At 41.0% G+C, this 15,398-nt stretch overlaps 1 protein-coding gene across 1 annotated transcript in view; it reads left to right on the top strand.

Annotated features, from left to right (window-relative positions):
• Positions 1-2,818, top strand: part of ATXN10 (ataxin 10) — an 88,695-nt gene extending 85,877 nt beyond the window's left edge. Inside the window, exon 11 of the mRNA XM_066319461.1 lies at positions 2,023-2,818. Coding sequence (XP_066175558.1) covers positions 2,023-2,210 — 188 coding nt within the window. The 3' untranslated portion in view covers positions 2,211-2,818. The remainder of the gene's footprint in view (positions 1-2,022) is intronic.
• The last annotated feature ends 12,580 nt before the right edge of the window (positions 2,819-15,398 follow it).

Below are 15,398 nucleotides of genomic sequence, written 5' to 3'. Positions count from 1 at the left end.
ACTTTGTGTGATTGAGAACTGTCAGTCTCTGAAAATTGCTGTTAATATCACAGAAAATATGCCTTTATGCAAGTGCCATATTTTATGCAGAAGCTGTATTTTAGGAACACAACAAGAGAAGTCTGCTTCTCATCCCAGGAGCCAAGCCAGAGAGGGTGGTAGGATGTTTTTTCACAGTCCACTGGGAGAACTTCATGTTCCTTTCTAGCACTCGTGACATGCTCTAAATCAGCCCTGGAAAAGACCTGCTGGGTGTCAGCCTTGATTTGGTTTATCTGCATTCATCAGCTTGCATGCTTTGCTGGTCTGAAATCTATTCTCACCATTGGTGCTAATGACTGAGAGTCTGCACATACATGATTTTATTACTTCAGCATCTTACTGTTTTGTATAATCAAATGTAATCTTCAGTGCAAATACAAAGTTTATGTAACTTAAATGTAGCTTGAAATTTGTCTTTTTACCTAATTCTAGTAGTGATGCACTGACAGAAGAGAATGTATTGATATTCTCTGTTGTTTTTACCTGTTAAGGTTTTGATGTGATGCATAATTTGTTTTGGTCTTAGTTTCTCTCCTCTGTCATTACCTCATCCTGGGATTTTTTTGAATGAAGAAGGTGTGCAGCATGCTTCCCGACAAGTTTAAAGAGGTCTGTCAGGAAATAAAAAAGGCTTGATAGCAGTTAATGCTTTATTATTTTTGATTTTCCATTCTGGACTTCTTGAATTTGAAGATAAATACAAACTACTATGAAAAGGCTGTTTTACTGACACATGCCAATGCAGGGCTGTTCCTTTCTGTTTGTGTCCAAGTTACTCTTCATCTAAACCCTTCTCCCTCTGTTGAGGTTGTGTAAGATTAAGTCCAGTTCATCTCTTCTGCTGTTTTGTCTGAAGTTCCCCTCTGTCTAGTTTTTCCCTCCTGTCACCCCCTGGTAAATGCCCACAAGAACATTTATCTCTGTGCTTAGATGCTCCCCAACCCAAAAGACGTCAAGGAGATGAGTAAATTATGCATATTCTTCTACTGGATGTGAAGCTACATGTAGTAAATAATTGGTGCCCTGCAGGCAAACCACTCATGTGATTCAGAAAGGCTTGGCTCCTGTATGGGTAACTTGGGAAAGATTATATCATAACTTTTCAGCTGCAGAATTGGGACCAGCGTCTCTGACACTTCATAAAATGAACACTGTAGTTCACTTGGAAGATGCCTGACTGATAATCCTGGGAATTTAAATCCTTTGTCTACATCCCTGACATGTGCCTCAATCCTGGCCTCAAGGGACCACCTTGGGAGGTGAATGAGTTGCAGCTTGTGCCCATTTAAACATCAGCGAGAACTCCCTGCCAGTGATCATAGTGTCTGGTCTTCTGGCAAGTGTGTGAAAGCACCCAGGCATAAAGGACTGAGTTTAGGTAATATTAGAAGTTAAAGAAATTTAAGTGTCTCTGACATGATTTGTGCTGTTTTCAGATATTAACGTGGATAAGTTGTCTTTTTCTACATCTCTTCAACTTCTGTAGTCAAAAGAATAGTCATCTCTCCTGTACAAGATATACAGCTTGTTCTGTTTGCCAGTGCTTGGAAGTGTAGTGCTGAAGCGATCAGATCATAAACAACTGACTTATTTTTTGTTTAAACTCTACTAGGAAGATCATTGGAACATTTCAATTGGCTGTCATTTGGTTTAAAACAGTATGTCTTTTTTAATTCCTGCAGTTCATTTGGTCAGGGTTTTTTGTTTGCTTGGGGTTTTTTGACTGAATATAAACCCTAATAAATTTGCCTGAAGTTTAAGGGCATACTTCTTTTAAAATTAAATTGCCTTACATGCAAGTATTTGCTGGTTCATTGTCAGTGCTTGGTAAACGTCTTACTTTTTCAAACCCTTGATTTCTACTGTTTTTCTGAGTTTAAGGGTTTGGGGAGTGCTGGGGGAGGTGAATGCAGTAATAAATCAAAATAAACAATGTTTCAGTCTTTAAAGGAATGAATGGTCCTTAACTCTGCCCCACAGTCGTGAGCCAGTGGGCAGTTTATGCCATCCGGAACCTGACTGAGCACAACGAGCGGAACCAGGCACTGATTGCTCAGATGGAGCAGCAGGGGCTGGCAGACAGCTCTGCCCTCGAGAGGATGGGCCTGGAGATACAGCAACGAGATGACAAGTTAATTCTGCGGTCAGCCAGGAAAAAGCCCTCCTGAGCAAAAATATTAGCAAGAGTTAAATCGCTAAGAGGGTATTTCTCTTAAAAAATATTTTTTGATTGTTCAGTTTTAGTGCCAGTCTGTTGAAAATGTTGTGTTTGTTTTCAGAAGAATTGCCAGATGATTCTTCTGCCTCCTTTTGCTGTAAACAAAAGGTCACCTATGTGTTTATGTACCTGGGTAAATCTGTTTGTGTAAAAAGGTCCTTCTTGTCAGTTGGAATTTCATTACTTCTTTTTTCATCAGTAGAAGAATGTCATACTTGCGGTATCGACTTGTTATAATTTCCTTTGCTGGACCTGGAGATAATTATCGTTTGAAAACTCTACAAAGAATGAGCTCCTTTACAGGCAGCCTTCTGCATGTAAAAGATCTGTGCTGAGTCAGGGCTAAACAAGCAAAGTTAGTAATTTTCAGTCATGGGATCTAAGTGTCTCTATTTGTATAAGCATCGAGAGAATGTTGGATGTACTTAAATATTTAGTGAATAAAACACAATGTGCCTTTTGTCTATTTAAATTATTAGTAAACTGTCTTTTCTACCTTGATACCTATCAGTCTTCATGACAAGTATATTAAAACCAAAGCTGAAGCTGTTGTGGCAACAGATGCTGCATTCCTTTGCACTGGGGCATGTCTCTGTTTTGGAGACTTGGGTGTTTGTTTGAATTTTATTTGTTCCTTTGGAGGATAAGTCAGCCCACTTTCCTTTTATTTTGCACTTCTCATGGGTTTTCTGAACTTTGGCAGACTGCTGAAGAGGTAGTTTCTCACTGTGATTAATTCTAGCAGTTTCTTTTCACCCCTCTGCCTTTCCAAAACATTGACAAAACTCATTTCCAGTTAATTAATTCAAGAGAGGCAGAAGAATAGAAGGCCCTGCCTCTTCATTTTGGGTACCCTCCTATATTGTTGTTGGACCCTGCCACTGTGGAATGTGGCATGAATGAGATGGGGGAGAAGGGGGGTGAAGCTTGGGGGCAGGGGGAGGAGGGCACAGTTAACTCTGTGTGTGCCATAGCTTTGCCTTGGAAGCCAAAAAATGTAAACCTTCCTATGCAAGCAAAACAGGAATTACAGCTTAATATTGCTGGTACTTGTCTGCAGTTACTGTCGTTGGATGATCTTCAGCCATGTCTAACCCAGAGGTCTCAGAAAAATTAACATGTTCATGTTCTTGTTGACATTTAATCCTGTTCTTAAATAGAAGGGCAAGTTCATATCCTTAAACTCCACATTATGTGTAACCGACCTTCATCCATGCGCATGAGCTTTTGCTCCTTCAGTTGAATTTTTGATTTAAAAATGGAAAAAGTACACATTGCTTTGAACTCTAAGAAACACATCGTACTGCTTAAAAGTGATGGTGAGTAGAGCTGGACTGCTAAGGTTGTTTCAAGTTAACAGGAAGATGTTGATGTCTGCCATGCCAACCTGGTGGGACTATGGAATTGACCGAGTGAGATTTTAGACACCTGTTGGTTTTAAAGGCAAGGATCCAAAACTCCTGTCTACAGCCATTTATTAAGTAAGTGATGTCTGAAAAGGCATAATGGCAATAGGATCAAAGGCTCTAACTCATTGTTTTTAGTGAGTTTTTACTTGAAAAATAAAGAGGGGAGAAAAGTGTTTTTTGCTTTAGTAAAAAGTAAATGAATATAAGCAAATTAATTTGTTTGCTTTTAAAAAAATAATTTGAAAAGAATATTTTGTTGGGTATTAAAAATTGTGTTGAAGTGCTGTGGTATACAGATAGGTGCCTTTTGCTGGCTGAATGGAAATGTGATTGTGGTTCTTCTTGAACACATGGTTTCTCAATGATTTCCTTAAGCCTTAATTATTGTGTTTAGGCCAGAATTCATGTAGCATTTTCATTACTGTCACATAAAATTTACAGCTGGGTTTGTAGGGGGTTTTAATCTTTATCTCCATAGCACAATGGAAGATTCATACTTCTAGCACCTAAATGGGGGAGAAAAAAAAAAGAATTCTATTCTTACCAAAAAAAAAAAAAAAAAAAAAAAGGTTATTTGGAAGACTGCATCTTTCAACTTTAAAAGGAAAGATTTAAACTTTTGCCAGCAAAGGAGCATCAAATATGACAATATCTGAAATAAAGTGAAATTGTTCTTAATTTGGCAATCAGAAAAATTTGGACACTTATCTTTTAGTGCCACTACTTAGGAAACTCATGTAAGAGAATTTAACAAAGTGAGAAAAAAAATATTCTGAATAGAAAATGGACTTTCTGTGCTTTCCGTGTAAGGAAAAAAATGCAAAGAATTTCCTTTTATTTAGGGTGATAAAGAGTTAAAATCCTGTTCACAAAGCAAATCCGGGGAGAACTTTGGTTGTGGAAAAAGCAGTGGGAGTCCGTTTTTCTTTTTACGCAATGGGGAATAGACAGGGTGGGGCTTTTTTAACTTGGTGGTTGTATACCCACCAATGGAATACACCCAAACCCATAAATACAAGGGAAATAATAACAAAACAAACAAAAAAAAGTTTTGTGTATTTCAGTACATAATGGACGAATAGTTGTGTTTTCTAAAAGGGAAACGTACGGCTTTCATAGTGGAGAACATGCTGATTACTGTATTGTGAGTGGCTGGCTTTTGATTTTCCAGGATGGATTAATTCTCAGAAGACAACAGCTTCCCTGTCTTCCCCCAGTGGAGTCCTGGTCTCCAATAGACTCGTTTTATATGCTTGGGGATTAATACAGCACAGCAATCAGTCATAAAAAGCAAGCTTTAGTGAGTTTGTAAAGGGGCAGAACAGGCAAATCAAGTCTTGTGACCATCTTATTGCTTTCGAGTGCTTTCGAACAATAGTGATCAGATTTTTTTTTTCTTTTTTTTAAGGCCCATTTGTTGTTAAAAGAGAATAGGGAGTTGGTTTTTCATCATAAGTGGAGAGATTCTGGAAGAGCTTTCTCGCAAATTGTGAGAAATAACCTGAAATGTTTGCTAAGCTTCTAATAATTTAAGTTGTTTGTTTGTTTTTGTTTTTTGGTTTTTGGGGTTTTTTTGCCTAAAGTGCTTGTAAAATATCTTTTTAAATACAACCCTTCCAAAAAAAAGGAGTCAGAGGCAGGTTTTGCCAGTGTCACAACCTTTATTTAACAGTCAGTTTGTATTTTGAGGTTGGTGCAAGTGTTTGTGTAGTGGGAATCAAGAAAAAAGTCCACTTGATTCACAAACGAGAAAGTACTGAAAATGTGAGGCTCTACCCAAAATTATCATCAGCGTTTGTACCAAGCCTGAGCTGTCGTTGGGTTGTATTGACTTTGAAATCCCTGCCTTCTTAGTGTAGACTTCTTTGTATTAAATGGGAGGAATTTATGAAGCAATGCAGGAGAATGCATTTTAAGAAGTTCTTCCCTGTGAGGGTGGGGAGGCCCTGGCACAGGTTGCCCGGAGAAGCTGTGAATCTCTGGAAGTGTCCAAGGCCAGGTTGGATGGGGCTTGGAGTACCCTGGTCTAGTGGGAGGTGTCCCTGCCCATGGCAGATGAGACTTGGAACTGGACGATCTTTAAGGTTCCTTACAACGCAAACCGTTCTGTGATTCTGATTCCCTGGCCTTTCCACTTCCTTCCTGAAATCCCTGTGTCCCCCTTCGGCGGTGTGCACCGGCGGCTCCCTGTGGTGCTGTCCAGGGTCCTGACGAGCTGCCCCCGCTCTGCCAACAAGCATTTCCATGTCCGAGAGCCACTTCCAGGCTCTTGCAGCTTGGCCAAGGCATAACTATCCCACTGGGGGGTTTCATGCTGCTTTAGGCTTAATGGGTTTCTCTGAGCGAACTTTCTCTTCCAGTAGACTCTAATAACATTCTGCCATTTATGAGGGTAAGAAACTGGCATTGATTTTTGAATAGGTCTTTAGTATCCCTAAAACAACTTTTTTTTTTTGGAGGCTTTAGCTATTCCCACTATAAATGAGGGTAGTGAATTTTCCGCTGGCATAATCCAGTCTGAACTTGGCTACCTTGTAAGTTCTGGAACACTTTAGTTTCTGCACTGGAAGTAAAGACATGGAGGCTGAGCTACTAAATTTACTAAATTGATGTTTCAGTCATGGATTCAGTGTCTGTACAGGACATTTCACACAGCAGTTTCCCTTCACTAGGGTGGTGCTGGCAAAAGAAGGCAAGAACTGAGAGGCCCTCAGCGATTCTCATAGACCTGCCTGGTGGTATCCATCTAACACGGAATTAGGAACTGCCTAGACTGGAGAAAGCAGAAGCAAATAAAAGTGGATTCTGGGGTGAGAGAGGGAGGAGCTCAGGTCCCAGGGAGAACTCCTGGGAGACTGAAAACATGTTTTCAGTCAAATGAGAGAGTACTGTTAATTTGCACCTTCTCTCCTGTTGTCTGCACACTAGCAGCAATTTGCTGTCCAAAAAGTATCTTTTTAGGAAGAGCTTCTCCTTTCTAGACTAAGCTAGGTTGTTTTCTTTTACCCCAAATTTCATTTTGGACAGGATTGGCACTGTATCGCTTTTAATTGCCTATTAGAATAATGAAATCATTAAGGTTGGAAAAGAGCTCTGAGATTATTAAGTCCATGTTGGAATCAAGGATACTCTGCAATTTTGCTCAGCATTTTCTGCAGCCTTGCAGCTTACCCTAAAAGTCGTATATAATTCAGAGAATACCTAAACAGTTAAAGTATTTAGATAGTAAAGAGAAAATCTGCAAACAAATCAGAGAATTCTAGTTTTGCATGGTTTTTCCAGGGAAAGGAAAGCACAGCTGGAGGTAAAGACCAAGGGAAATCCAGAGCATTTAGAGTTAACCTCCTGTTTTTTGCTGCATGGCATCTCATCTCAGTTCAAAAGTGGAGCTGATGCTGCACAGATGATGACATGGAGATGTCACAGAAGTTCCTGAGCAAGATACACTGTAAGTTGCACTTGGTTTTGTTTAAATTTAAGATGGCTTCCATAACATGTTTATGCTCAACTTTAAAGCTTCCTTTAATTTTATAGTACAAGTTAATATTACTGTAGAAACATAATTGCACAAAAAGGTTTTGTGTTTGATTTTTTTCATTTTGTCATTCAGGAAGTATTTCAACCTGTTTATCCACTTGCAGAATTGTTACACAATGCCTTTAGTTCTGTAATAATTCAAGACTTCTGAAAATCTTCATGCTTTAGCATATGTTCATAGTCAATATTTGTTATAAGACAAACAGTCCAGTCAGTAATGTGGATTTTTGTGTGGTTGTTCTTAAAACATTTTCTTCTCCTGGAGTGTTGAAAATTTGATCGAAGTAAGCATAAAAGCTGTGTTGCCTAAGGGAAAAAGTCTCAATAAAGCTTTGAAGTGGTAGTGCATTAGTCATTGAGAGGTACCTCAGCATGGTAGTGTTAACTCTAAAACATAAGCAGAACAAATGGTGGTGATGATCACTCTTCTGCTGCAGACCTTGTTTTCAGAAATACATATTTATGTAGTATGCTTTGCACAGTAATAAGGAAAAAAAATTAAGATAAATTAAATAATCTGTACCAAGTCTTCAGTCTATGTGGAGAGAGGATTTTCAGCTGTTGTCCTGGGCAATTTTGAAATTTTTGGTTTTGAAATTCTGTTTACTGGAAGTTATTATAATTATAAAATGATTCGGATTGGAAAAGACCTCTTAAGGCCATTAAGTCCAACCATTTCCCCAGTACTGCCAAGGCCACCACTAATCCATGTCTGCAAGTGCCACATCTACATGGCTGTTAAGCCCCTCCAGGGATGGTGTAGTGAGCAAGTAAAAAGTAAGAAATGTTTCTCCATTGCCTCTCTGAATTAAGTTTGGAAAGTTAGTTTTGAGCTGTTTCTAACAAAGAATTTAGAAACTGCTTGATTTTAGAAAATGAGGCATGGTGTTTGAAGGCCATTAAAATAGCTTGTAATAAATTGTTGATACATCAGGTGAACAAGCAATGAAGTTTTGATATATGAGAAAAGCAAGCACTAAACTTTTTGATAGACTTTTTAAACTTTGGGAGCTTTGCTTGGATACCAGTGAGCAGCCGATGAACTTTAAGGGAGCAAAGATGGGAGTTCTCCATAGACATGCTGTTGCTCTAAGGTAGGTATGAGGTTGCCACTCTATAAGCAAATGCCCAGCCTGCCACAGGTTGCAAAATCTACAGTGTTAGAGTCTTTGCAGTCCTGGCTGCTCGTATGAGGCTGCTTGTGCCTCGCTCTGCTCTGCTGCTGACTCCCTGGAAGCTCTTGGAGGGACTTCACTGCGGATAATTTTCCCCATTGTGAGCCAGCACTGGGCTCACAGAGGTGGTAATCCCTTTCCTGTGCTTCTCATAATTGTTCTAGGCATTTTCCTATTTTGCTATTTTATCTCTTTCTTCTTTATAAAAAAAAAAAAAATAAAAAAAAATAAGCTGAATGATCACTTTGGATTCCAACATTTAAGCTCATTTGGGTTTCAGTCTTTTTTTCCATGATGCTGAAAACCTACTTCCTTTCTGCAATTTTAGACAAGACTCACCTCTTGTCACCTAAAGCAGATCAGAACATGTGAAGATTCCACCACTGGAAGCCAGGGTTGGATGGCCCTTTCCAGGAGTTTTCCTAAATAGCCACCCTAAACCTCCCTGGTGCAGCTTGAGGTCATTTCCCCATGTCCTGTCTCTGAGAACAGATCAATCCCAATCTGGCTGCACCTTCCTGTCAGGGAGCTGTAGAGACCTCAGAAGGTCTCCTCTGAGCCTCCTTTTCTCAGGCTGAGCTGTCCCAAGCTCCTTCATCCACCCCTGGTGTTTCAGCCCCTTCCCCTGCTCCCATCCCTTCTCTGGACGCACTCCAGCCCCTTAATGTCTTTCTTGCAGTGAGGGGCCCAGAACAGGCTCCCAGATCCATGGTCCCTCAGCAGGGCCAGCACAGTGACCTGTTTAATGACTGCTTATAAAAGCATTCAGGTTTCATGATAAATCCTATGTATAGCACTTGTTTTATATGTATTTAAACAACTTTGACTAGGAATCAGTTTAAAACTGAGCATTTGCATGTTCTGTGTTGGCACTATTCTCACAGAACAGGTCATGGAAATAGTGTACAGAGCTTTTTTGAGGGAGGGGAGTTCGGGGAGAAGCATCAGTTTGCTGCTTCAGATTACCTCTGTATTAATTGTGGAGGAAGTTACCTACATTTGCTAACACAACTATTCAGCTGTTGAAGTTAAATGTAAGAATTAAAGTGGAGGAAGGGAAGAGCATGCTGGAAGAATACATAAGATAGGCTGAGTAAAAAAGATAATCCCTAGATAAAGACATCTAGACAGTTATAGAATCATAGAATGGTTTGGGTTGGAAGGGACATTAAAGTTCATCTCATTCCACCCCCATGCCATGGCCAGGGACATATTCCACCGGAGCAGATTGCTCCAAGCCCTGTCCAGCTTGGCATTGGACACTTCAGGGATGGGGCAGCCACAGCTTCTCTGGGCACCCTGTGCCAGGGCCTCACCACCCTCACAGGGAAGAATTTCCTCCTAATAGCCAATCTAAGCCTACTCTCTTTCAGTTTGAAGCCATTCCCCCTTGTCCTGTCACACCATGTTCTTGTAAATAGTTTCTCTCCATGCAAGTCCAAGCTGATGGTGTCTGAAGAAAAAAAGCTGAAGCAAGCCTTGTAGATCAAGGCACTGCTGGCAAGGGAGAAGTAGGTTTTTACTTCAGCAGTGATTTTAAAAGAGAAAAAAAAAAGCATATTCTGAAATTGTTGATAAACCATTTACAAAACCATATTTTCCCAGATATGGGATATAGAATGGCTGGTATTTCTGTTCCATACCCCCTTTAGCCTTCACCATGCATTTCTTTTCTTATGCACATCACAGGCTGGGCCTACTTTTGATTAGAAGTGAGGCTGATTTGCATAAACAAGGAGGGTGAGGGGGGAAGGCAGTGTTACATGTGCGATAAATGGGAAAACAGTGATAAGGAAATAATGAATGAAAATACTCAGGTATTTTCTTAGGATAAAAAGCATCGTTAGAGATTAATACCTACGAGGAGCCTCACCCTTAATGTTAAGTCTTCTAAACTGTGCCAACAGGATTGAACGCATCATTGCTGCCCCTCAACAAGGGTAAAGCAAGTCCATAACACTGCAACAAATCGCCAAGCGGTCTTACTAATAGTGTCATTAAAATTGCAGCACATGCCTTGTCACTGTAAATGTTTGTGTGTCATTTAATGTTGGCTTCACTTTCTTCTTGCCTTGTAAACTCTTCCTTTGTGGAATTGTTTATTACTACATTTAGGCAGACCTTGGCACCTCTCATCAACTGTTCTCTAGGCTGACATTAAATTTTGTCCTAGAAACAGGTTTTTTGGTCATGTATTTTATAAAGTGGTGCAATTCCAGTCTTTACCCCAAGCCCATGTTTGATGATACCAAGATGTGTCTGGAAGAGTTTCCTCCTCAGTTCTGTGTATTTCTCATTGCCAGGGCTTTTTTCTGAATTGCAGCCATCTGTTGTGAGTCTGCACTCCATGGGTTAAAGTTTATTTTTATATTAAGACAAGCTTTCATTATGTTTTCCCTCTTTCTCCATGTCTCTCCCCTCCCCCCAATCTGGAAGTTTAGGCTTTCTAGTTAAGCTTTTATGGTGGCCACAAACAGGTGCGTGCTTTACAGAGGGTCTCATTCTGCAGCTCCCACTGGCATCCCTGGCCTTCTGAACTCCCTTTTGCTACCTCCTTCCCCCTCAATAATTTTTTATGAATGATAGCTTTTCAGCACCCTGGGAACAGCTTGTTGGGAAAAACACTCTTTGTGGGGTGCAGTCAAATCCTGCACATTTCTCCAAGGGTTTTCTATGAAAGGACTGGTTCTGTGTTGCAGGTATGACGTACATGTGGGCTCCCCCTCCCTGCTGGCTCCCCCACCTCCTGCTTCTGTGATTCACTGTGATAAATTTGCTTTTTAATAATGCTGGTAGACTCTCGCCACAGGTGCTTCTCAATTAAAATCCACTTTGTTTAAAAACTGAAGGCTTGTTTAACTGAGCCCCTGGGGAGAGTTGTCAGATCCCAGGATAGGTGACACAAATAGATTGGTGACCCTCAGGAGCTGCATTGAAAATACCATATCCTGGGGTACCAGAGGGCAGAGTCACTCTGAAAACAAATCTGCACGTTTGAGAAACCCTGGGTGGAATCCATGGGACTTGTCGTTTTCAGTGTGGGGCCTTTTTAATCCATCTTTTAGCATTTTGCTTTGTTCCTGCCACCCTTCTCACACCCCCTACCTCCCCTAGTACTTTCACCTTCTTTCTAGTACTGATTTAACTATTTAGAAAATACAAAGCTGAAAAGGAACATTTATTTTTCCCCCCAAGAACAGTCTCTCTTTTGTATTAGAAAGATATTTGCAAGAAATTAATTGGAATGACAAAGCAGGGTATGGAAAAAATACTTGGAAAAAAAAAAAGAAAAAGCAACTTGAAAGTAAATCACATTTTTTTCTTTTTGTCTTTTATTTTCTTTTTTAAAGAGAAAGGAAAATGTACTTTTGAGTGATCTGATCTTTTTCCTGCCTTCTTAGACGTGTATTTTTAGCATTTTGAACACATGTAATGTTCTCAGATACTGCTTACCAGAGCACTTTGAAATAACTATAGAGGGTGGATGGGATGACTCAGGGGACTGGTAATTGAATGCGGAGCCTTTTCACCTCCAAGTCCCCAGTTTGAATGGAACCCAAGTTGAGAGCAACCTCGTGGTTTCCCTCAGATGGGTGTTTAGTGGCCTGTCTGAAGTGAGTTGGTGGTCTCAGTCCAGCTCTTGGCAAACAGCTGCCACATCACAGCAACCACGGCCGCAGTTAGTGCCAATTATCAGCCGGGCTGGCAGTGCTGGCAGCGAGGGGAAGGATGGAATTAGCCTGTGCTGCTCCTGCTGTCAGAGGTGGTCCCTGCTCCTCTTGGAGCCCTTCAGCAACAGCAGCAGCAGCTGGGTTTGGTGCTGCTGGCTTTGTGGAGTGTGTGTTCCTCTGTGCTGGGGAGATGGCAGCTTGTCCTGCTCCCAAGTGCTGAGACGGGTCCCTGTGTGGGTTTGGTTTTGCTTTGCCCTCTGCAGGTTATCACTCCCTGGGTTCAAGGGCAGCTCCATGCATGGGGTTTGGACTTCCCCACACACCCTTTGTCAGTTGGATTTGTCTCCTGACATATCTGCTAAGCATGCCAAAAATGAGATTCTTCACATTTGTGAGTCCAGAGAAGGGAATGGAGCTGGGGAAAGGGTCTGGAGTACCAGAAACAGCTGAGAGAGCTTGGGTGGCTCAGCCTGGAGAAAGCAAGTCTCAGGGGGACCTTCTGGCTCTCCACTATTCCTGACAGGAGGGGGCAGCCAGGAGGGTTGGGCTCAGCTCCCAGGGAACAAGGACCAGACAAAAAGAAATGGCCCCAAGCTGTGCCAGGGATGGTTCAGGTTGGACATCAGGAATAATTTCTTCACCAAAACAGTGGTCAGGCATTGGCAAGAGTGGCCCAGGATGGTGGTGGAGTCCCCATCCTGGGAGGTGTCCAAGGAACAACTGAATTTGGCACTCAGTGCTCTAGTCTGGGTGACAAGGTGGGGATCAGTCACAGGCTGGGCTCAATGGCCTTGGAGGTCCTTTCTTTTCTTTAGGTGTTTTCCAACCTAAATGGTTCTGTGAGTCTGTGATTTCAGTCCATTTGTTTGATAACAGTAGTCACACTTCTGGTAACTCTCAGCTCTCAAAGTTTCCTTACCACCGCATTATTCTGCTGTCTTCTTTCTGAAGTGGTTTTATGTCTTATCTCTGAACAAGATTGTTATTTTTCTGAAGCTAAAGTGTAGTAATTTTGAAAGTGTGAAGACAAAGTAGATAATTCTTACCCTTTAAAAAATCCCTTATAGCTGAAAAAATTCTTGCATAAATATCTTGTATTTTGGGGGGTTTAGAGTATAACCCTTACAGAGATTCAGATTGGTGCTTTAATGAATTTCAAAGCCCACAGAGGATCCCTCTGCTGACAGTAAGATTTTGGGTTGATGCACAAATCTTATCTGTGGCATTCTCTCTGCAAAATCATGACAATTTTCACATGTAAAAGAAAAGATGAAGTAAATAAAATTTGCAACATTTTAAGCTGTAAGACAGTTCTTCCAGAAAATGGGGAGTTCATTTTTCACACTCTAAATTTCATTCAAGGGAACAATAGTAACACAATTCTAATCAAAGTACATTGGGTTTTTCCCCAAGTAATAAACTAAGTCCCTTGGAAACCCATTTTTGATTTTTCGCCCCTAACTCTTAATGTTAACTGTGGTTTCTCTAAAAATAAGTATTTCCTCAAGGTATTAGATGGAGATGCTGAAACTGAATGTAACAAGAGTGACCTTATGAGGATTTTTTACCTCTAATTTGAGACAAATGACTGAAGTGAATAGCACAAATGGAAACAATGAAGTTTTTTAAGGTTTTGATTCCTAGTATTAGTAAGGTAAGGAGGATGTAAAATGGTAAGGAGGATTTTGTATAATAGGACATCTAAGTATTGCCTGTTGGGGAGGGCAGGGTTGCAACTTTTGGAATCTGTTGTTTAGGTTGGGGTAACATCCTGCTGCACACATCCATTCCTTATTTCTGGTCACTCACTGATAGATGACTTGGCCAGGCTTCACTGGGAGGAGGTGGATTTGGGCTATCCTTGCAGAAGATTCTTTTTATCCAGCAGGAAGATATAAGGGAGCAGGTGGGAGAGACGCTTTCTGGCTGTGAACAGCACTGCTGGAGATGGAGGGAGGCCTGGCTCAGGGCTTCCACTTGTCTTTTGGACAAGCTCAGGAAATTAACTCCTGGAAGGGTCTACAAGGATAATCATAATCCCATGCTTGGCCTCTTGAACAGTCCAGAAAAGAGGCAAATATAATTGCTGTTTTCAAGTTGAGATTAGTGGGTAAAGCTAAGATGTAACTGATTTGCCTCAGTTCTGAAACAGACGTGTCCCTCACAGGGAGCTCATGGTAGCAGAGCTCTTCAAAGCTCAGGCAGTAGGGAGGACTGTGCCTAACACTGCCCTGAAAATTTGTCTTGGAGCACGTGTTCATAGTGGAAGTGCTGTAAGTCTGGAGGAGATGAAGTCTTCTAGATAATGATGGTTTTATTTAGGAGGCGACACTTGCTTCTCACGAAGGAAGGACGTGGAAAAAACTGAAGTGGACACAGTTGGCAAGGTCAATCTGTCTTGTTGTCTCAAGAATGTCAAGAAGGAGGCCTCCAAACAAACCAAAGCCCTGGGAGTGAGACTATCACCATTTCTTCCTGCTCAAATCGAATTCTTGTTCAAGGCATTTCCAAATAAGGGTGAGGAACTGAGCACTGCAACCGCAAGATGACAGTGCAAGGCTGTTAAAACCAAGACTTCTTCTTCTTTCTACTTAAAATAATCCATGTCCAGCCATGAATCAAAGTGTAACCTGCCATGCTCCAAAATAGACTGACAGAAACATACAAATCCTCCTGGAAAAATAAATGATGAAAAAAGCTTTAGCTGGAAACGCCAGAGTAACAATGATAAGCAAGTTGCACCGTTGACTTGGTGTGATTTTAATCATGGGCTAGTTGTTCATCTCAAGGCTAAGAATGCCACAATGTGTCTCTTGTGCAAGCACCAGGCGTGTAGAAATCACATGGCAAAAGTATCGTTTGCATAATGGTAACAGTCAAAACAAACAAAAAAAAAAGAGAACAAGGGACAGAATTTCCTGGCTAGTTTGAATTAGCCTGAAATCAGTGGAGCTTTACTAATCCATACTTTTGAAACCCTTCCTGTCAGCTTCCCAGTGTTACGGCAGCAATGAGCCATGGAATAGTTGTTGAGATGCCTCACTGAAGTGAAAATCAAATCACTGTGCTACTGAGGGAAAGAAGGAAAGAAGAATTTTAGCATGTAAGATTAGGGCAGTGCTGTCAGAGTGGGACCAGCCTGGAGTTTGCCAGTACTTGAGCCCACTTACACTTTGTTTAAACTTCTAAATATTCGGGAAAACTTTCAGTGATGTTTTGATTTCAAAAGCTATCTGGCGGCCTTAGTGTCCATACCCAACAATTAAACCAATAAATTCAGAGGCCAGCCTTTAAAGTTCAGAGCTTCAAATGCTCCCACTAGTGCATTATTCATGGGCTTGGTTTT

The sequence above is a fragment of the Sylvia atricapilla genome, chromosome 5 (genome assembly GCF_009819655.1).
Source record: "Sylvia atricapilla isolate bSylAtr1 chromosome 5, bSylAtr1.pri, whole genome shotgun sequence".
Taxonomy (NCBI): Eukaryota; Metazoa; Chordata; class Aves; order Passeriformes; family Sylviidae; genus Sylvia; species Sylvia atricapilla.
This window is presented reverse-complemented; position numbering and strand designations above follow the sequence as displayed.